At 40.9% G+C, this 23,877-nt stretch overlaps 1 protein-coding gene across 3 annotated transcripts in view; it reads right to left on the bottom strand.

Annotated features, from left to right (window-relative positions):
* Positions 1-23,877, bottom strand: part of LOC124776382 (actin-related protein 5) — a 195,412-nt gene that overhangs the window by 141,114 nt on the left and 30,421 nt on the right. For 2 of the 3 annotated variants that reach the window (XM_047251348.1, XM_047251350.1), the window contains exons 3-4: positions 18,651-18,867; positions 15,935-16,224 (exon numbers count right to left, since the gene is read on the bottom strand). In XM_047251348.1, the coding sequence (XP_047107304.1) occupies positions 15,935-16,224; positions 18,651-18,867 (507 nt within the window). Of the gene's footprint in view, positions 1-15,934; positions 16,225-18,650; positions 18,868-20,074; positions 20,240-23,877 lie in introns of those variants that run through there. The other variant, XM_047251349.1, reaches the window with a different exon arrangement.

Here is a 23,877-nt window from a genome sequence, read left to right as displayed (position 1 = left end):
CCGGGGCAGTGACAGGAAGATGGGGAAGTGGTCACTACCAAACAGTTCATCGTGTGCTCTCCAATGCACAGATGGGAGAAGTCCTGGGCTGCAAATTGATAAATCAATGGCCAAGTAACTACCATGAGCTGCACTGAAATGTGTGGCGGCCCCAGTATTTAAGAAGCAGAGGTCAAACTGAGCCAGTAAAGTTTCGACATCTCTGCCTCGGCCAATAAGCAGTGCCACCACACAAGGGGTTAGGGGCATTAAAATCTCTCAAAAGTAGGAAAGGTTTAGGGAGCTGATCAATTAGTGTAGCTATTACATTCAGGGGTACTGCACCATCTGGAGGAAGATGTACATTGCAGACAGTTATTTTCTGTGTCGTCCTTATTCTGACAGCCACAGCTTCAAAATGGGTTTGAAGGGGCACAGGTTCACTACAGACTGAGTTTAGGAACATAAACACAAACTCCACCTGACACACTATTATAGTCGCTACAGTTCCTGTAATATCCCTTATAGCCACGGAGGGCAGGGATACGCGTTGTCGGGAACCAGGTTTCCTGGAGGGCAACACCGCAGGTTTTCTGAACTGCGTAAGTAGAAACTCTTCCTGCAACATATCCAGTTTTGCAGTCGCTCCTGGTCTCAATCTTCCAAGTCTTCCGAATGCCTTCCTCACTCCTCCTCACTGTCACCACCTACTTCCACCCTCCTGTCTCTGTAGCAACTCTCACTTTGCAATGAGTTACTTCATCCAGCTCACCCATTGTAACCTCTCTCTTCTTTACCTTCCTGTACATAATGCCATGTTCCAGTTCATGCTCCTCCCTCCCTCCCCCTCCCCCCCCCCCCCCCCCACATCCCATGCCAACCAAGGTCACTACTCATTCCATCAAGTAACAGTGTTTGTTGGCAACAATGGATATATGCGAGAGATGTATGTGCACATTTGTTAGCTCAGAAGGGCTTTATTTGATAGCTATGCTATTTTCCATATTTCTATATGCCTGCCCACTGCATAATGACTTATTTGCTGCGTAGTGATATTTTCTCATACTGTACAGAAATTTCATTCTCTGTTTTCCTTTATTCCTTTCACATGTTTGTTATTAGATCCTATTCCTGTAGACACTGTCAGGAAATAATTGATGCATGTGCTGATCAATCATTTTAATAACACGAATGTCTGACACTACACAAATCCGGGTACTGTACCACATGTGTCTGTCTCATTGGGTTTATATATTCCTTATTTAATGTTTTCGATAATACTTGCTCTAATATGGGAATGTACTATTCTCCACTCGCATTAATTGTGTACCATAACAGACAGGAAGATTTTATAATACTAATGGTATGGTAATTTCAACTTATGATTACAGCTTGATCTCTAAATTCAACATAGCTGCAATTTCTGATGTAAAGTACTTTTATCTCAGAAGTTATGCATTCTTTCCCCTGGTCAATTTTACCATCACTTGTCTTGATTGGAAGTAAGATTCAGAGTGCTTTATGAAGACATCCAAGAAGGTTTTGAACTGTTTATTCACACTGTATAGTTTGAAAATCTCTGCACACAGTTCTGCCTCTAAAAGGTCTCTAAACGTTGGGCAATCAGTTATTCAGGGGTGATACCACCGTTACGGGCATAACATTCATACAACTGAAAAAGATGTATCTATTGAGACTTATGCCGGTTTATTTGTATGGTTAAAAGTTTTACTTTTCTGTGTTTATCTTTATCCTTTAATCCACGTAAGTAGTTTACAGCAAAGACTACAATGCAGTCTGCCCACAGCAATGAAGCCTGTGAAGACAATTGGAAGGGTGGTGGGGGAGGAGAAGAACATTAATTTTCTTATGTTTTGTAAAAACTACTATCAGATGTTTCATCGATCTTGTACAGTCTGTCTTTTCCCGTCTATGATAGAGAGAGAAGGTGAATTTCTGTTTGGTTCACTAGTAATGTGAAATATATTAGTTTTTGTATAAATAAGCCACTGTCATTTATTAGTTTTCCATTTCATCTGATCTGTGTCACAAGTACCTGTAATACATCGGAAAATTAAGAAATTTAAGCAGATCAAGCTCGATGCCGTAACACTGTTTTCAAAGAAGAGGAGGAGATAAATAACTTCATGGGTAGAAGAAATATCATCTAATAATCTAATATTATACACTAAAAATTTTTTGTATCTATTAAAAATCATAAGCTTGGCTGACTGGAGTGCGCGTCCATGTGCAGTGAACACATTATTGTTGTGCCTCTTGTGTAGTGCCAGCAAATTCCCATCATAATTATTATTCTTAAAATTATTAATTAATCAGCAGACCTGGTGACTGATCCCTGGACGGTACCAGATAGTGTTAAACAGGTACAATAATTAAATGATATAAAACATGTTGTTAACATTCTATTGCACTAATTGGTTTTGTATTTACTTTGTTTCATGATGAACAAACACCACATGGTATGCATAAATTACAAATGGTTAACCAGAGGAATTGTACCAACAACATTTCAGAAGATCGTCCATAAGGTAGGAAAGAACTCTTAACTTATAGCTTGCATGACTGCGCTTGTTAACACCTCGATCAAAAGTAGAATCAGTATCTTACTCTATCCAGTTGAAAATCTACAGCATTTTCTTTAAAGCAACAGAGATTTAGGTTAACATTATCTCGATTTTTCGAAATGTGGATATAAAAATTGTAAAGGCAACAATAAGCTGCAATACTGGCATAGGATACATCATGTACTGATCGGGAAAATGTTCGCAACCAATTTTAAGATTAAAATTCAATTCTATTTCATATTTAAAATTTTAAAAAAGATATGCAACATGGAACCAGTTAAAAAGGTTATGGCTACTTATGAAAATAGTGTAGAGATACAAAATATCACTGCAACTAGTGCGACGCCAAAGAATATCACACTAATTAAATTTATGCCGATGATAATGTCTTATCTCACGATGCTATCAAGCTAATCTTACCGAGCAGCATTTTCTCGCATAAAGCCAGTGAAAGAGGCATTAGTGCAGAATCAGTAAATTTCAGTTTCTCCATGTCAAGAGAATTTGTTTCAAATGTGACAGAACAAGACACGACGGGTACACAAGATGCTAACGTGTTATCAATGCATTCAATGCAGAACACTTGTAAAGGCCTCACTGACATAATGACTTTATTTAATAATTTTTCTACATAACAAAGCAATAAACTTGATGAAAAATTTTGTGATCTTAAAAAATGACCTATCGCAGAGGTTCGATAATTTAAGTCAAAATCTACACACTGACCTTTCTGATGATTTAACATGTAAACCTTCCGATATGGGGAAGAAATTAATGGTGGAATTGCAGAAAGATCTCGGGAGGCGCACATCAGCACGGCACGGAGCGTCACGGACAGTAGTGGCCGCAAGTAAAGTCCCGTCCACCAGAGGGCACGCGAGAATTTGGCCGCGCCCTCTGCTGGCGGAACAACAACAACAACAACAACAACAACAACTCAGGCAGCACGGGCTGTGCCCAGTCAGTTTTACATTGGGCATGCCTAGCAGACAGTTCCCAGTCTACACTATGTGAATTGTGACGGACAACGTGAATCGTGTTAATACACAACTGACAACGAGTAGGGTCGTTCTTTCGCATGTTGCGTCGTCGTTCAGGTTTCGCAGCATATGCATGGCATGGAGGATTTAGTGCGGGTTTTTGTTGAGCAGCAGAAGGAGCTCATGGCAACCATGACACAAGCACTTCCGGCGTTGCTCTCCACGCAGTCTGCTCTGGCGCCGTTCCCTCCTCCCTTTCCCCCCTTTCATCCACAATCGAATGGGGAAGCCGAACGCATGGTGCGCACATTTAATACGCAGATGAAAAAGTATGTGCACGAATTTCCTGCGGTGGAGGCGTTGACATTTTTCCTGACAGCATACCAGACCACACCGATGGGAGAACACAGCCCCGCAGAGCTCCTCCACGGGCGCCAAACTAGGACTCTGTTGCACCTCCCCCGGCCTGGTCCTCGCCAGTCTTCGCAAAACGAGGTACCCAGCTTTCCACCGGGTATGTCGGTCTGGGGACGTGGGTTTGGTCGCAATCCACGTTGGATACCAGCGGTGGTCCTGCGCCGCAATGGCTGCTGGCTCTATACCTTGCAGGCGGGGGACCGGGAGGTACGTCGTAACCAAAATCAGCTACGTCCATGTTTGGGCACCCACCCTCCGACCCCTCAGACACCGGCTTTCCCATTGCCGACACCCGCATTGTTTTCTCAGGGGACGCTACCGCCCCTCCCACCTGTGACTCCGCCACACTGTGTTGGTTCTCAGCCTTGGCGGCCTCCTGTAGCTCCAGCACTGGCATCGCCATCTTTAGAGATGCCCCGGCGAGAACCGGCCCCCCTCGAATAGGCCCATTTTCTCAGGAGGCTGGTTCACCTGTGGTCCTGCCTTCCCCATCGTCCCCGCCCCTGGGTCTTGCTCCTCCCGAGGTGGAACGGGATCTGGCGTTCGACAGCTTTTCACCCATTCTGTCCCAGGCTCCAGTGGTGGGAAGACGGGGGCCTCTTCATGTGGGTCACTTCCAACCGTATTCGTAGGTTCCGGCTCAAGGGTTGGCGGATCCCCCCGACTCCAGCATTCCAATGGACGTGGAGGTCATCGCTACTGCACGACACTCCACCTTCCGACGCAGTGGATCACAGTGGCTTCACCCCCCGAAGGAGGAGGAGTGCAGTAGCCACCAGAAAGATCGCGGGAGGCGCACATCAGCACGGCACATCACGGACAGTAGTAGCCACAAGTAGAGTCCCGTCCACCAGAGGGCATGCGAGAATTCAGCCGTGCCCTCTGCCAGCGGAACAACAACAACTCAGGCAGCACGGGCTGTGGCCAGTCAGTTTTACATCGGGCATGCCTAGCAGACAGTTCCCAGTCTACACTATGTGAAGTGCGACGGACAACGTGAATCGTGTTAATACAGGAATTATTCACAGATCTGTCTCAGGAGATAAACAACCTAAATCAGAAAGTGTCATATGTAGACGAGGCACAAGAGGAAATGGCAGGAAAACTAAAGATCATGAGTGGCGTGTAGACTCAGATGCAAGAGGTTCAGTCGGAAATTTGCAAAAATTTAGACGCTCTGTCACGTACTGTTAATGGGTTGCAATCTTTATGTAAAGATTTGTCAGAAGTAGTACAGGAGCTGTTGGTAAAACTAAGTAATTTAGATTTAGGCAATAAGTTCAGAAAGCACAAGAAAAAATAGAAAAGGAGGTACAGAATTTAAAGGACAGAGCCGAAATGGGAATGTTAGCTATGGGTACGCCCCTCACACAGAAGGTTGTACAAGATCATAAGACCCATGTCAAAGCAGTTGAAGAGGTAGTAAAGAAAAGGCAAAACGAAATGATTGCTGGGACTGAGCTAGGCTAAAAAGCACTGGAAGAGAATTTGCAGAGCACTCTAATTAACGTTGCGGGTGTCACAAGAGAGACGCCAATAGCAAGCAGTCAGGTGCAGTCAGGCAAGACAGATCGTGGTAATACTTATCAACCATTTTCTACCAGTGCTACAGATGGAGAAGAAAGGTATTACAAAATACAACAGGCAATGCCAATGTCAATAACACTTGCGCAAACATATCCAGGTGCATCCAAACAAGGAGTATAATCACGTGCATCCAAACACTGCCTTAGCGGCAACAGACAATACTGCATGTTTGTCTACTTTATTAGCGGACAAGAGTCTACTCTGTAATAGGCAATTTCAGATTTTTTTTTCTTCAACTGAGGGTAAGAAAATGAACACCACAGTGTTTATCAGAGCTTTTCACAACATGTTACCCCAAAACTGGACATTAGTACAGATGATCCAGTTTGTTGTGGAGTATACAAAAGGCGATGTTTTATTGTAGGCAACAGATACGGCTGAGAGGTGCCATACCTATGAGTAATTCAGGCTTTCATGGACAAATACTGATCCACAGAAGTCCAAAAGAGGCTATGTCGAGAAATTTTCAACCCATCAGCTTTCAGTAGTAGACATGGGGGACTGAAGAAGCATTTCGAAAAATACTTAAACAAAACCAGCTATTGAACAAACCCAGTTTCCCACGTGAAAATATTGAAAATACTGAAAAGTCGCCTGCCCGCTCATATCAGGAGAAAGCTGATCACTACACCTGAAAAAGATCTAGAGTATTCTTTATCCGTACTTGGCTTGACTGACCTAATATATGAAGAGGGGCTGTTGCAACCAGAGAACATTAATATGCAGTGTGGGCCTCCGCAAAATAGTCAACAGCACCAGTGGCAATGACCAACACAGTTGGCACCTGTATGTCCCATGCAAAACCAGTAATACAAGAAATAGCTATGGTAACAGAAGAAACCAAAAGTACAAATGAGATTTCAAAGGAAGTCACAAACATAATTCCAACAGTATGGTTTTTACTGAACAGAGGGGCTGTGGCCAACAAGTTCGCAACACACTGCCCACATGTGGCACTAACCAATACAGTAATTGGCAGGAACCAAACACAAATAGATCATCCAGCAGTCCTCCACCTGGCAATTACAATCCGTGGGGGTCAAGGTTAAGGAGAATTTCATTCCAGGGCAATATAGAACAAACTGGTGAGGCCAAACCCACAACGTGCAGGTAATTGAAGTTGCTCACAATGAAGAGGCTAACCCCCGACCAATCAGTAAAACTGGAACAGGTCACGATAAGCCCCCGTTCAAAGACCAGTAAAAGGTGTGGGGGCATGAAATTTATTCCAAATTACTTTTGCAAGTATGACTAAGTGGTAGATGTGGAAGAAGAACTGTGTTGGGAATGTGTAAACAACTTACACGGGAATAATAAGGAGTCAATGCAAGGTGTAATTAATGCCTGGATGTGTAATCTGGATGTACCTATTGTACTTGATATGGGTGCATCAACAAATGTAATTTCACAAGACCTATTTAACAAGCTGCAAAGACAATGTTATTATCAATCATTTCGGTGCAGAATTATCATATTCTGGCCGCAGTGGGGAGCAAGTCAAAAGGTGTAAAACTTCATGCATTAATATCCATCACCATCAGCAATTTTTCTCTGAAGTGTATTTTTCTGGTAGTGGAAAAACTTGCAGCAAACTGTCTGAAAATAACGACATGAATTTGAAGAAATTCTATAGTATATACAAAGGAGTCCTGTTTCATCAGCGTACATCAAAGCGTTTACCGGAAAGTTACATAGATGATTTCATTTTGTATACTCACAATGTATGGGGTCACTATGGGGTTTCCAAATGCACCAACAAGATAAATACATACTGCTATTTTCCCAACTTGCAGAGAAGAGTTCTCCAAGTAATTCAGAAGTGCTTTACTTGCCAAAAGATGAAGCACTCAAACAAGTCCAAGTTGATTGAACTTCATCCTACACTGCACACAAAACTTTAGAATTAGCGTCCTTGGATGCTGCCAGACCCTATCCACAAGAGAAGGGAGATGTCAAATATGTTATTGGCTTGTATGATGTATTCACAAAAAATATCAAGTTGTTTGCAGTACACTTTGTGACTGTAGGTTCTATTATTAGAAGGATTAATGATTATCTCCCGAGAGTGGGGAAGCTGCAGATATTGCTCACGGACAATGCATCTTACATCATAGGTAATAGCTGGAAGGAATTTAGTAAAACAAACAAGGTAAAACATAGATTAGCTTCCAGATTTCATCCTAAGGCAAGCCTAACGGAAAGAATATTCAAAGAATTTAACAGGTTTATATGTACCTATACACCCCAGAGGCACACAAAATGGATTGAGTTTGTCTCACCATTTCAACAAATCATTAACAACTTACCACACACTTCAACCTACTGAATTGATATTTAAAAGAAGAGAAGTCACCAAGAGGGAAAAACCATTGCTCAAGATACCTAGAGGTGAGATAACACTCGAAGAAAAAGTATGCCAGGCTTTGATGAATCTGGAGGAAAAGGCTTAACAAGTAAAGGGTTGTACGACAAAATATTAGGGTGCACTCTACAGTTTCATGTAGGTCAAGAGGTATTACTATAAACACACTCTAAATCTACGACATATGGGAAGCTCAATCGTAAATGGCAGCTTTTGTACAGTGGGCCATTCATGTTCACTAAAATCCCACATTCAGGTGCACATAGATTAGCCTAACATAATAGTGGAAGGGACAAGGGACTTTACCCTCAGATGGATCTAAGAGAATCTGTACACTAAAAGAATTGGACAAATGAAATATTTCAATATAATGTGTACATAACAATTGTTCATTTAATTTCAAGAAAAAACTTCTTTTTTGTTTTGTTTTTATTTTATTAAATGGAAGCAAGGTAAGTTACAATAATTTACAATTCTGTTTAAGGTCAAAAGGGTATATGAAGCCTGAAAATTGAACACGATCACAGTGGGCCAATTCATTATGGAACACACAGATTTTCCAAATACAACGTGACAATGCACTTGAGATGTAAACAATTGAAGAAACATCACGAAGGGGAGATGATGTAGAGGCATACTAGGAGCTAACACATAGGTCACAAACCTCAGCATATGCACAAAAATAGTTCAATCCACCATGCCGCATTGTATGCCAGATGCAATACAAACTTGACATCTAGCCCCAAAATAAGCCATATTCTGAAGGTTTTAATGTATGTTGATTACTACTGAAATGAAGGACTCTACACTATAAGAATAACACTAATGCAGTACGGAGGTTTAAAACAAAAGAAAACTTACAGAAGAAGAAAGAATAACTAGCTACTAAAAAACTATCTACACACTACATTACTATTTACAGTATTTACAAATTCACATGGTAGTTATATACACAAAGAATAGAACACCATGAGGAAAGTATCTTAAATAACAAAAGAAAGAATAACTGGAGGACTAGGGTCACATTCTGAACAAACTACAAAAGATAATGAGATTATAATACTCCTCATTAACTGCAGGTATTATCGTAGTATGACTATGGCAGTACAGAAAAAGGTAAGTCGAAATGATGGTCATGCTCTGAATATTTACACTTTTATAAATGAAGTATTGGTTTTGAGAATTAAAAAGGAGTTGATGAATTAATGCAGCCGTGTACTTAAATGTAAAAGATGTGTGTTTGTGAGAGGAGAAAAATGGTATGTTAGTTAGCCATAGAGTAACTACAGGGTTATTACAAACGATTGAAGCGATTTCACAGCTCTACAATAACTTTATTATTTGAGATATTTTCACAATGCTTTGCATACACATACAAAAACTCAAAGTTTTTTTAGGCATTCACAAATGTTCGATATGTGCCCCTTTAGTGATCCGGCAGACATCAAGCCGATAATCAAGTTCCTCCCACACTCGGCGCAGCATGTCCCCATCAATGAGTTCGAAAGCATTGTTGATGCGAGCTCCCAGTTCTGGCATGTTTCTTGGTAGAGGAGGTTTAAACACTGAATCTTTCACATCACTATGCGTGAAACTTGCCCGCACGCGTTCAACCGTTTCTTCGCTCACTGCAGGCCGACCCGTTGATTTCCCCTTACAGAGGCATCCAGAAGCTTTAAACTGCGCATACCATCGCCGAATGGAGTTAGCAGTTGGTGGATCTTTGTTGAACTTCGTCCTGAAGTGTCGTTGCACTGTTACGACTGACTGATGTGAGTGCATTTCAAGCACGACATACGCTTTCTCGGCTCCTGTCACCATTTTGTCTCACTGCGCTCTCGAGCGCTCTGGCGGCAGAAACCTGAAGTGCGGCTTCAGTCGAACAAAACTTTATGAGTTTTTCTACGTATCTGTAGTGTGTCGTGACCATAGAAAAGAAAATGGCCCACACGATGATATGAGTACTTATATCTATCTGTGTGTGTGTGTGTGTGTGTGTGTGTGTGTGTGTGTGTGTGTGTGTGTGAAGAGATTACAGCCTGTAGAATGTTGTAAAATGGAAGTTTAGGTCAAGTACTACCAAAGAAAAAAGGGGTAATACCATGTATTAAAAAGTGCATGCTGCTGATTGAACACCAAATATGAGTATTCATGATGCATTTACAAGGGATCACAACCTATTTGAACATTCTTCTACAATATTTTCTCAGCATGACCTTCGTTGGAACATATTAAGTACATTATATACGCAAGAGTAGTACCCTGAAGAAATGGGAAGCTAGGTACACTGAATCACACTCAGTACTAGTGCCTCCAAACAAGTAATACTGATAACTTATACGACATTGCACTGTCATAATTCTGCTATTAGTTCCATAAACCCTAAGTAAATAGTTTCAAGAAGATATAAAGAAGAGTGCACAAAAAGTTTACGCAACCATTTCAGCAGCAAAAAAATCCTCGTAAATCAGTACACACACTCCTCGTAAGACTTGAGAGAGGCAGGGCTAAGCATAGCTACATCTGTTTGTGGTGGTTAACATGTAATGAAGATTTCTTCTGCTTCATTAGCAATCTGGGTTTACAGGGGCGCGAGTCACACAAAATGCGAGGACAGTGGTTTATGCATACTGTCAAGCTCTATAAATGTATATTGTCCTTTCAACCTAGAAACTGAAAAAACAATTTTAATGGCTCTGAGCACTATGGGACTTAACATCTATGGTCATCAGTCCCCTAGAACTTAGAACTACTTAAACCTAACTAACCTAAGGACATCGCACAACACCCAGTCATCACGAGGCAGAGAAAATCCCTGACCCCGCCGGGAATCGAACCCGGGAAACAATTTTAATCATTATTCTATGTAAGGTAATACTATTCCTTGAATTCAAAGATTAAAAGAGTTACCTGCTTGTCACAAATCTGTAAGAGACAAACAGCCTTTGAAAGGTCAAAGAAAATGTCCAGTATTGTATATTTAAAATGTCACAAGATGATGTTATATGCATCCTAAGAACAAAAGTAAAATCTTAAAGGACATACAGTGGCACTGAAATGTTGTTTTCTGCACAAGCTATAAATGTTATAGTGAATCTAGATATGAATATGTACAAATTATACCCTATATGTACCTAATGTGTCAGCAAAATGTAGATGTAGGCTTAACGTATGTTTAGGTTACATCATACGATGTTGAACTGTAATGCTTATTTTGCACATGTGAAACCAGACATGTATTGACAAAACATATGTCTAGAGGAACTATTCAATTATCAAATGCTTGGCATGTGCTGTTTTGTTTTGTTTTGTTTTGTTTTGTTTTGTTTTATGGTGCAAAAACAACTGAGGTCGTACTCACCCCTGTCAGAATACTAGTACAAAAAAAAGAGTTACAAAAGACTACACATTAAGCTCAATCAATGAAAGGAAAAAGAGCTAAGAACAAGGATGCCTCTTGGGGAAAGGTCCCCAAAATATTCCATGGAGACAACGGATGTTCTGAGCTAAAGATTAAATGTCCTTCACAATATTGCTATGACAGATAAAAAGTACAACAAGTTTGACAACCGAAGATTCGTTCACTAGAACAGCCAATAACTCTGACAACAAACATACATTAGAACGTAAGTGGTTAAAAAAAGGGCATTCAGCCAGGAAATGGCAACTGTCAATGGTTGATACAATAAGAAAAAAGCGGTGGGGGTCACCAACTAATAAACGGTGATGGCTAAAATGACAGTGCACAATACACAACCTAGCTAAAATGATCTCCTCACGGCAAGAGGGCTGACAGGAGGTTGGTCATGCTGGTGGGAGAGGTTTAATTCCCCCAGAGCTTGTTGCCATTTAGGAAAGACCAATGGTAATACCAAAGTGACACCAGATGCTAACAGAGAGCAACATGGACTTCATCGGAAGGAATGGAAGAACTAGTGGGCCGAGGCAGGACGACTGCAGCCTTGGCAGCAGTGTCAGCAGCCTCGTTTCCAGTCAGACCGATGTGACCAAGAACCCACATAAACATCACAGTGGCTCCCTCAAGAGTCAGCAAGTGGACACATTCTTGGACCTGTTGCACTAAGGGATGGACTGTGTGCAGCACACAGAGTCTCTGAAGGCCACTGAGAGAATCAGAGCAGATGACAATTGAAAAGCCTATGTCACAGGATGTACTGTGTGGCCTGATACAGAGTGAAGAGCTCTGCTGTAAATACTGAGCAGTGCTCTGGAAGCCAATATCAAAAATTATCAATGCCAATGACGAAGGCACAACAGACACCATGGTCAGTTCAAGAGCGATCAGTGTACACAAAAGTATTATTGCTAAGTTCCATGTGAAGGTTGAGAAACTTACAGCAATAGAGCGAATCTGGAGTAGTTTCCTTTGGAAGTGAATGACGTACAAGGTGAAAATGGGCTGCCGCATGAAGCCAAGTTGATGAAGGGTTAACAGCCATCGGGAAAGTGGCAGGTAGCGTGAAGTTAAGCTGCCGGAGCAAAAGTCAAAAGCAAACTCCAGGACGTAACAGAGAAGGGGGATGTGCCCCATACTGATGGTCTAAGGAATCATTGAAGAAGGAGGCATAGGATGAGTGGCCAGGCATGGCAGACAAATGGCATGTGTATCCACTGAGTAGAACAGCACACCAGTATGACAGCGGTAGTTTAGCAGCTTCTGCATAGAGACTTTCAACCAGGCTAGTGTAAAAGGTGGCAGTGGCCAAACGGATTGAACTATGGTGGATTGCATTTAGACAGTGTAACATGGACGGATGTGCAGATGCATAAACGAAACACCCATAGTCTAGTTTTGAACAAAGTAGGGATCGGTAAAAACAGAGGAGGATAGTCTGATCAGCTCTCCAAGAAGTACCGCTTAGGACACACAGGACATTGAGGGACCAGATACAGTGGGCAACCAGGTAAGATATGTGGTAGGAATGATAAAGTTTCTTATCAAGCATGAGTCCCAGGAATTTCATAGTTTCAGTGAATGGAAGAGCAACAGGCCCAGGACATAACCCATTGCACTGCCAGAAATTCATACAAACAATTTTTTCAGCGGAAAAGCGAAAGCCATTGTCAATGCTCCATGAATAAAGATGACTGAGACATTGCTGAAGATGCCGCTCAAGGAGACATGTCTTTGGATAATTGCAACAGATTGCAAAATTGTCAACAAAAAGGAAGCCGGAGATGCCGGGCAACAGACAGGCCATAACAGGGTTAATGGCTACAGCAAAGAGGAAAATGTTCAGGACAGAGCCCTGAGGCACCCCATTTTGCTGGATAAAGGTATTCAACAAGGTAGAACCCACACATACCTTGAAAACTTGGTCTTTTAAAAGTCCCTGAAGGAAATGGGGCAGGCAGCCTTGAAAGAAACACATGTAGAAAGTATGGAGGATACCAGTCCTCTAGCAGATGCCATATGCTTTCTCCAAACCAAAAAACCTGACCATATCTGGTACTTCGACAGAAAACCGTTCATGACATGGGTTGACAAAGTGATGAGGTGATAACTGCAGAAAATCCACATTGTGCAGTGATTAATAAACTGCAAGACTCGAGCCACCATACCAACTGGACATGAATCTTACATACCATCACCTTGCAGACACAGCTGGTGAGAGAAACGGGGCGAGCTAGATAAAAGGTGTTTGTCCCTACTGGACTTAGTTAAGGATATAACAATGGCCTCACGCCAGCATTTGGGAAACATGCCATGTGCCCAGATGCAATTGTACATATGAAGGAGAAAGTGCTTGCCTGCAAGAGAAAGGTGCTGCAACATCTGAAAGTGAACATTGTCCGGCCCTGGCGCAGAAGATCGGGATGAAGTGGGAGCATGAACTATCTCCCTCATAGTAAAGCATTCACAATTCTGAGAGAAGAAGGGTATCACCTGAGCCGCCTCCACTCGAAATCTCCGCAAAATAGTGGCCTAAGGTGTTGGAGACAGCAATGATATCATCTGCTCATCAGCAATGACATCATCTGCTATGGTCAGACCGGAAATTGGGAAATGGACATTGGCCCCAGAGAGCTGCCAGAGGCTGGCTCACACGACAGAAGAAGGAGTGGAATTTTTAAAAGAACCAGTAAATCTCAAAGAATGCGACAACACTGCATATGTAACTGTTGATGACATATACAGTTTGCCATTATATGATGACTGTTAAAAATGCAGAGAGTATGTCTCTCCAAGCAAACTGCAGGCAAGTTATGCCTTTGATGATGTCCATTTTGTCCTTCAACAGGCAGATTCTGGCTACCAATACTGCACAGCCCAGAAACGTAACTTCCTGCTGTTGGAACATACTGTTCGCCTCATTTAATACTACACCATCTCAATCCTCTTCTGACTAAGAAAGTCAGCTTCCAATATGGGCTCTCATCTCCACCAGCATGAATCGCCTTATACAATTCTTACAAAACCCTAGGTCTATCTCCATTTCACAATTTCTGCATATCAATATTGGTAACTATTTACTGCTAAGAGGTGTACTGGCAAAGTTGCAGCCACATCTCTATATTCACCTACTCAATGTGCTTACGTCCAAGCCAGAGTCAATAACTATAACTTTGCTTCTTTTACATGTCATTGCTAAGATGGTGTTAGTAAGCTCGTTAGATTACTCATCCTGTTGGATCCTTCACCATATTCACATCCCGACTGATAGTTGTGAGGAGGGAATAAAATGTAATATATAATGGAAACTGATTAATAATTGCTGCTTAAATAATTTAAAAAAGGAAATTTTGAAATAATAACTGAAAAAAATTGGAAGGTACACATATCCTGAGTGAACTTTAACTGGCATTAATATCAACAGAGCCTCGATATTCAATACATATATTCAGCATTTACATTTACATACTTTTTTTACTTGTTACCACCGCTTAGAGCTTGGTATGACAATACTGGTTCCAGACCACCCCTCTTCTGACATATCCTGAGTGAACTTTAACTGGCATTAATATCAACAGAGCCTCGATATTCAATACATATATTCAGCATTTACATTTACATACTTTTTTTACTTGTTACCACCACTTAGAGCTTGGTATGACAATACTGGTTCCAGACCACCCCTCTTCTGCTCACGCAAATTATTCTTATCTGCTTCGATCCTCTTGATGCAGGATTCTTGGTGCACCGCAGAATGACGAACAGATGGGTATGGTCATCGTGAATGTGCGAATAAACTTTGCTCAACTTTGGTTTTTTAATGCAATAATACCAGCTTCTCATTGCAGCACACAAAACCACATGACTACACAGTCAGTCAGCAAATATGTGATTAAGAGGGTATGAAGTGTTAGCTGTTGAAGAATAAGAGCGTTGAGTATCAGCTGACAAACACACAATGTAGTATCTTCAAATGAAGTGAGTGTTAGGAAATGGTGGAAACAAAGCACTGATAAAATAATAACACTATGAGAATAAAATTAAATATAGGTAAGTAAGTAAGTAAGTAAGTAAGTAAGTGTGTGTGTGTGTGTGTGTGTGTGTGTGTGTGTGTGTGTGTGCGCGTGTGTGTGTGTGGCAGGGGGGGGGGGGGGGGCAAGTGCAACTTTTTTGATAAAAGTTACATTGAAAAGCACAAAAACGATACAAGCTAACCATTTATCAAAAGGAATATCCACTTTGGGAAACTATAAAATAAAAAAAGTAACCAAATGGCTGGCTGTTACTTACCTTCAAGAGGCAAAATTCTAAATTTCGAACAGATACGTTTGAAAGTGAAAAAACATTTCCTAGCTTTTGTAACTATTAGTTGCATTTTCACACAGAGGAGGAGAAATTGGAGAAGATTAGAAAGGAGGAGCAAGTCACCCAGGCCCAGGATGAGAGGAACCCTCCAGTTGTGAGAATAAAGGGACACAAAGATCACTTTACCTTTAAATGTGTATCAGCTAGACTAGGATTTCGCCTCCTAGATCTAATAATTAACCATCAGGCAAATGACATAAATTATGACAATATTTAGTTAACTATATTTTTATCGAAGACTCACCTCTGCACGGCTGGGTGTTATGGCATTCAGGTGACCTGGATACTTTAACTGAAGGAGCCGGTGCAAGTAACTTGTGATCTGGCTACCTCCAAGATTCAGACGCCGTGCATGTCCCGCATCAACGGTACCATTCACTACTGGCAGCACATGAGTGGTATTGTGCCCACAGTTTACAACTAGCACTGTAGCATCAGCTGCAGTTTCACCATTTCGGCTCAGAGCAAACAGTGCATCTACTCCATAGCAAACACTGGGCACACCATAGCACTCAAAGAGTAATTCTGACATCACTGGAAAACAATGTAAAAGTATCAATGAATACAGCAAAATGTTTAAAAAAGGAACAATATCTGAAGAATGTTATAAAGATATTGAAAGGTAAAATGGGAAACCAGAAGCAATATGTTAGTCAAAATTATATATTTTTTATTTTCTTTGTCATTGCAAGTATTACACAACTAGATCAGATGTTTCTATGTATAATTTCCCACCACCTGCTTTCCTTGCTATTGTTCGTGAAAGTGATATATTGTGAAAGTAAAAGATGAATCTTCATGGTAAATGTAATACTACTATATTACCTATCCTTCACAAAAAGTCACCAAAAAACAAAGAACGAGCAACTATAATTAGTAATCTCAAACTGAATGTCCCGAAGGTACTGAAAGTGCCTCTATAGAAAGATCTTTTGAAAGGATGTAATTGAATGGTACTATGACTGCAGATGGCAGTAGGGAGGAGCATGTCGCAAAGCCAGGAAATAGTTAATTTCTGCCACCAAAACAATTGCAGAACATTCTATAATGCAGAATCATGAACATATTCAAAATATGTAAACCCTTTTCAACCGCAGGTGTGGGTGAGTGGGTGCATGCTGATAGTATAACAGTGTAGTAAGCCACTCTCATTAAGGAACACTGGATAACACAACAAACTCTGACCACAGACACACAAAGATAGCATACTGCAACACTCCACTGACAACATAAGAGTGGTCACCTAATATTTTCATTGTAATTGCTAAAAGCTGTGGCTGTCCCACACCACAAGAACACCTCTCTCTCTCTCTCTCGTTGTATCAGTTTTTAGACAAATTCCATGGAAAATTTCATCAAGGGATGTGGGGAAAAAAGCCTTGCAACAAGTGTTGTAAAGTCACTGACACCCACTTCACGTCAAAATCATTATATTTTGTAGAAAAAAAGGCATTGAAGTTGTCAGAATTAAAGGCCATTGGTTACTTCATGTATGAAATACTGGTAACAATGCATAGAATTCATTTTATATGACATGTTTATGGCAATGGAACTTTCCTTTACAATTTATCAGGAGGCATTTTTTCTATTACATTGTGCAGGAAACATCACATCAGCATACTAATTATAAAAAAACAACCACAACTACAATTATAGCTAATCCTTGCAATAATGATGTGGCAGTTAACAATAATGAAACTAACAGCAACATGAACTTAGATCAGCAGTAATGAAGACGGAGTTCAAAATGTTTCTGTTTCATTCATAAATAACATGACAGGTAAGAGATAGTGTGAAAGAGCTGCTGCAAGCAAAAGGATCAGATGATTAGTATTTAATATCTCGTTGACGGCAAGATGGAATGGTAATTTAGTTGGACAAGAACGAAGAAGTGAGTGTGTGGCTACAATTGTTTGTTTGGTTTCATTCAACTGAAAATATGAACTAATGTGATCAAACAGACAAATGGGAGCACCTGTTATTAAAATTTTTATCTTGCCACCGATGATGATGTCGTGTAACGAGGGCCTCCCATCGGGTAGACCGCTCGCCTGGTGCAAGTCTTTCGATTTGACGCCACTTCAGTGACTTGCGCGTCGATGGGGATGAAGTGATGACTAGGACAACTCAACAACCAGTCCTTGAGTGGAGAAAATCTCCGACCCAGCCGGGAATCGAACCCAGGCCCTTTGGATTGACAGTCTGTTGTGCTGACCACTCAGCTACCGGGGGCGGACATCTTGCCACTTACATCAGTTGTAAATAAAAAATGCAGTACTTCTAATGGTCCTTGGGCAGTCAAGAAAGAAGGCTCAAAGGAATGAAACCGACAATTCACCAAATTTATCACTGACCAAATATTTATGAAGAACTGAAAATACATTCATCTTAGAAACCACAACCTGGCTGCCAATTTTTGTCTTTCTGCCTGCAAAATGTTATCACAAAATACAACAGAAAATTGGAGAGCTAATCACATATCATGGCAAAAAAAGACAACAAAAGTTTCCATAAACATTCTGAATGGCTTAACTCTTAACAATCCATCGAGTTTCATCTGACAATGGTAGATTTTAAAGTATTTGCTCATTTGCATTGTCTTCCAATTTATTCCTTTATCACAATCTTCTACCCATTTCATGTTTACATGTACAAATATTATCACTGTGGGTCTTATTCATCACAAAATACTAATGATTGTACAATAAAAATGTGTGCATAGAACATCAGAAAAACCCTTAACATATTTACATTTCACATTAGAAAGATGCCCTAGACTTTATGACCAAGGGTGCAATGAATGTTCCACATTTACTATGCTCAGATAAAGGCTAACATAAGTAGCACAGGTCACACATATGGATTGGACATACGCTATCTGACCAGCCAGCAAAGTCACATTTCATGAAATTGAAATTTATTAACTTCCAGAACACATGAAAACAAACTATAATACATACACTGCCTTGAGTAGTTTGGATTTAGAAATGCTTCTGTCATAACAATTGGATGATCCACACAACCAACAGTGTCAATCCCAAGATGTGTGAAAATATGATCTAGAATCTGTTCCTGTGCCTCAAAGTGAGTGACTACATTTCGATCAAATTGTGTCTTCAGTTGAAATCTAACAGCTTCAACATTACTAATGTCGTTACCCACTTGGGTGTCACCATCCTGAAACAATCAACAAACAATGCTAAGATTAATAACTCTGTTTTAAGTTACTCCCAAGTAACAATTGTGCGCTACAGATCCACAGTGATTATAAACTAATCAAGCAAATGCAATTCAGATATGGAGATATGTAAGTGAAATTTTGTTTTGATATATTAGCACCCAAACAAAAAATATTTAGAAAATTAAATATAATTCTGCTATAGTCAAATCTTGTTCCAATAGTTATTCTATTCTAATAGTTATTGTCCCACAAAATGACATACTGTGGGAGTTTCAAATTGTTCCTAACTTTTCAATGGTTAAGCTATATTCCCAATTTAAAGTGTAGAATGCTCTGTGGACACTGTAGTTGTCTGTGTAGAGAATATCATTCCAGAATTAACTCAATTGCTTGGAATTAGAGTCTCCAGAAAGTAAAGCGTTCTCTCACTTTATTTAATTCTATTTCAGCCACTGTCTACAAAATGTGCATCCTTATGCACCTGAGGCCTAGTTGAAGGATTGAAGTCTGCACTGGGTTGCACCTACATGGAGTCAACAAAATTTGATAGGTTCTGTGGCAAGAGCTGTATTTTTTCCCCATTTTACCACCAAAATAGAGTATGAATGAAAATTATTCTCACACAGTACTTGAGACAGTGATGTCAATAATCTTAGTCTGATACATTTTTGTACAAACAATGTTGTTAACATAGCACATCAGTCCCTGAACTATTTTTACAACTTAGTTATACTGTGAAGGTTTTGCGCTGTTATTATTTTGGGGTGAGTAGAAATTTGAGATTGTAAAACAAAGAAAACTGATCCTCTATTAGTGGAGATACTACAAAAGTTAAAAAACTGAGGTTGTGGAAGGAGGAGATATAAGGCTTTGGGTCTCCTGGAGTAAAAAAAAAACATGTTTTTTCTGCAAAATGCATAGCTGAATATATATGCTGGCAAATATGTCGGTGCAATTAGATGTCAGCTGTCCAAGTAACTATAACTGCATGTGACTAGATACTCAGCCAGTTACACACAATATGAACTCTGGTGTACCAGGAAAAAACAAACATGTATTAACCAATAAACATAGAATAGATACTTGATTAGACCTGAGGCTACTTAGCCCAAGAACTGTTTATCATTGTCAAGAAAACTACCATTACATATAACACTCATGCAATGTTGCACTGAACACAGAAAACAAAACAAAACCCAGCACCTCTGACAGTTGGTGCATGAACTCTTTGGCAGCTGACAAACACAACAGCAGACGGTAACTGATGATCTTGGTCCCCACATCAGAAGCAGTGGAGCATTGTCCAAAAATCTTGCTGGAAAGTGCACTCGATGTCCGGTGTGTGCCGTACATTCAGATACTGAGTCTGTTTTGGGTGGCTGCAGTTGTGCTTGAGGAAGCAGCTCAGGCTGATTGTATATGTTGGCCGTACTTCTGAAAACATGTAAGCAGGTTTCACCCTGTAAATCGAGACTGTGGTAGTTCTACCATTCACTAGAATATCCAGAATTCATGCTCCTCTATCAACGACACAGCATTGGCATGTGCAGACATCCGTAGTGCTGGTTTGAAACAGTCTTTGTCCAACATGACACATGTGCACGTTTTAAATAATAACACACGTCAGTTGGTCTTACGCCATGTGTGGATGCTTGATGAGGATGAATGTGGGCAATGAAATCTTTCAGGTGGCAAACAAACTCTGTTTCATTGTGGCTAGGAAGCTGCAAGGAACTTGGGTTGATGAATTTGCTAGGAAGATGTAATGCTCTGCAGAAGAAAAAATCCAAGTCCGGTTTGTAAGGATTGTGAAGACCAAGCAGGAACATAGGTAGGACTGTTGTCCAACTAGTCTTATGAGAAACAGTGCAACTTTCAAAGAACAGTGGCAACATTCAGTGATGGTGTTGCGCGCTGGGTGGTAGCTTGTTGCCCTGTGACAAACAGTGCCACAGAATTTGCTAAGTTAAGTAAATAATTCTGATTTAAATTGTTGGCTGCAGGCTGTGGTGATGTGAAACACACAATTGAAGCATGAAATCCAATTCACCGCGAATGCAAAAGATAGGGTTTCTGCTGAAATGTTGTCAACTGGTATTTGTTCTGGCCAACAAGTGAAATAGTGCTGACCATTTGACAGAACTAGTGGATCTTCAACACCTATCTGGAAAACCTTCCACTGCTGCACACACAGCGGGATATCTTGCTGCAACACTAAATACATGCCCAAATCTATGCATGACAATCCCTTTGCCTGCTAGGCCATACAAAACATTCTAAAACAAGGGGAGCAGATGATCTATCGCCACAGTGACAAAGATTGAGCAGACTGTCAAAAGCACATCTGCAGAATGCAGGTGGCAGAAAAGGATGAGGCCTTCTACTGGAAATATCACAGTATAGCTTCACCTCTGCACCAGGAATGCCAAATAATTGTAACTGTAGGGTGGATGATGCGTGCTGCTAACTCAAAACAGGCAGTCTGTTATCACATTGTCAATGGCTGAAACATGATAGACGTCAGTGCTGAATTGGGCAATGAACTCTCTATGAATACTGACGTAATCAGCATTTGTTGTTGTTCTGAAGCATAGACAAGCAGTTTGGGATTGGTAAAAATTGTGAACACTCTGACTTCCAATTGGTGGCAGAACCATTTGATCAATTTATGAACTGCATGAACTTGACAATTGTAAGTGTTCTATTTTTGCTGCAAAGATAAAAGCTTGTGTGACAAGAAGGAGAGTGATTTCCAAGCACCACTGACTAGATGTTCTAATGCTGCACTGATAGGACTCTGGCTAGCATCTACCACCTCTGCAAGAGGTGTGTCCAATGTGGGGTGTGCCAGGAGTGTGGCATTTGCTATGCTTTGCGTTGCTGCTTCAAAGGCAGGGTTCATCGCATCTGTCCACTGGACAAGAGAATTTCCGATAGTTTTAGGTCCAGAAAATGCTGCAGTCAGTGGTCCTTACAACGTGGCAGCACACAGCACACGAGGCCTGTAAAAACTAAGCATTCCTAAGAAATGGTGTAGTTCCTTGAAGGTTACTGTACATGAAATCTTCATTATGGCTTCTACTTTTCAGGAAATAGTAGTGACCCTGCTGGTGAAATCAGATGGAATCAGATGGTCCATGGTGGTAATCTGTGATTGGCCAAATACACTCTTGGCAGAATTCAATACCATACAATGTTGCTCTGTGTGTTTAGACTTCCACCATGTGTTACTAGTGCTGTTTTGCATGTGGACAAAAAGACAAGGATATCATCTAGGTAGGCAAAAAGGAACGACAGTCCTTGCAGCATGAAGTCAGTAAACCTTTATCATGACTATGCAGCAATGCTTAGACTAAACGTCATGGAGAGACTCTCAAACAATCTGAATGGCATAATTATGGCTGTTTTCAGGATGTGCTCATCTGCCACACGAATTTGCATGAAGGCCTTTACGAAGTCTAACACACTAAACACAGTTGCATCATGCAGAGCATAGTTTTAATCTCTTAACAGAGGTACTGGATATCTGTCTAGCACAGTATTTGCATTAAGTGCAAGATAATCACCACATGGCTACAACACTTTTTGGGCATTAGATGGAGAGGTAATGACCACAGACTCCTGGAAAGGATATAACAGCTTCTTTGAGCTTAGAGTTGAATTCTGCCTTTGCAATCGGCAGTCAGGTGTTAATCACCTAGGTCTGCACAAAACTGGTGGGCCATGAGCACTATGGAACTTAACACCTGAGGTCATCAGTCCCCTAGAACTTAGAACTACTTAAACCTAACTAACCTAAGGACATCACACACATCCATGCCCAAGGCAGGACTCGAACCTGCGACCGTAGTGGTCGTGCAGTTCCAGACTGAAGCACCTAGAACTGCTCGTCCACACCAGCTGACGAACCAGTGTCCACAAGAAATTTTTGTTCCTCCTTCCGACTGCTGATAAAGAGATGCTGAGACTGCAATCAGCAATTGGAGACACATACGTACAAGTGCCAGTGGTGTTTGGGCAAGCACAAGGTGTGGTGCACTGGTGTGCCTGATCCCCAAACTTCCTACGCTACCAGCAAATAGGTGGCTGTGCTGTGCCACTCAGGGCAAGGATTTCATACAGGAATGGATTAATGATTTCTTGCAACAGAGTCCCATAGTTGCTGGAGTTGTGATGAGAAGCGGTTCACTAATCTCTTTAGTACATTGTCAGTCTTATCTCAAGGCAAGAGTAATCTGTGTGTGTCTCCACTGGCAAAAAAGTGCTTTACATACCACTGCCACTTCACTTATACAAGTCCATCTTATTGTGTGTTGTATCCTATCTGCCAGATCCACAACAGCATCTAATCGCATTTCCATTTGAGACACTATTCCAGTTTTCTTCTGAGCTGGAAAACTGCTGCTCCACCATGTACATAGTAAAGTAGCAGGTACAGTGCTTACATCAACTTTACTACATAACTGCCTCAGATACTGTGACAGTTTTTCTGTAACCTATATTTTCTTGCATTAGGGGTTGTCATACATGCTCCTCTTGTTAGGCAAAAACCATGCAAGGTAATTTTCAGCCTTGATTTTGTCATAGTATCTCATTCAGGAGATGCATTATTACATTTTTGACTTCAGATATGTAATGATGATCGAGCTGGCTGACCACCAAGACAAACTTGGATGAAACTGTAGTTATTCTGGTGTAATAAAAGCTTGTTCTATCTGTGTGAATTATAACGCAGGATTATGGGGACAGAATGGAGGCAGTCTCACAGTGAGTCAGGATACTGAGGGTACTTCAAGAGGTCGGTGTGTCTTGCATTTCGTGAAAAATCTTTATTCACTCTCCTGCTTCTTTTGGTTATGTAGACTGAACACACAGGCTGAGATCATGTCAGGGTCACCAATGTCAGCATAATTACATGTTAGCCATCTGAACAATTATAAATGCGCATTCCAAGATACTCTGCTAACTATAGGAAACATGAACTTCAGAGTACCGGGAACAAATCA

The sequence above is a fragment of the Schistocerca piceifrons genome, chromosome 2 (genome assembly GCF_021461385.2).
Source record: "Schistocerca piceifrons isolate TAMUIC-IGC-003096 chromosome 2, iqSchPice1.1, whole genome shotgun sequence".
In the NCBI taxonomy this organism is placed as follows: Eukaryota; Metazoa; Arthropoda; class Insecta; order Orthoptera; family Acrididae; genus Schistocerca; species Schistocerca piceifrons.
This window is presented reverse-complemented; position numbering and strand designations above follow the sequence as displayed.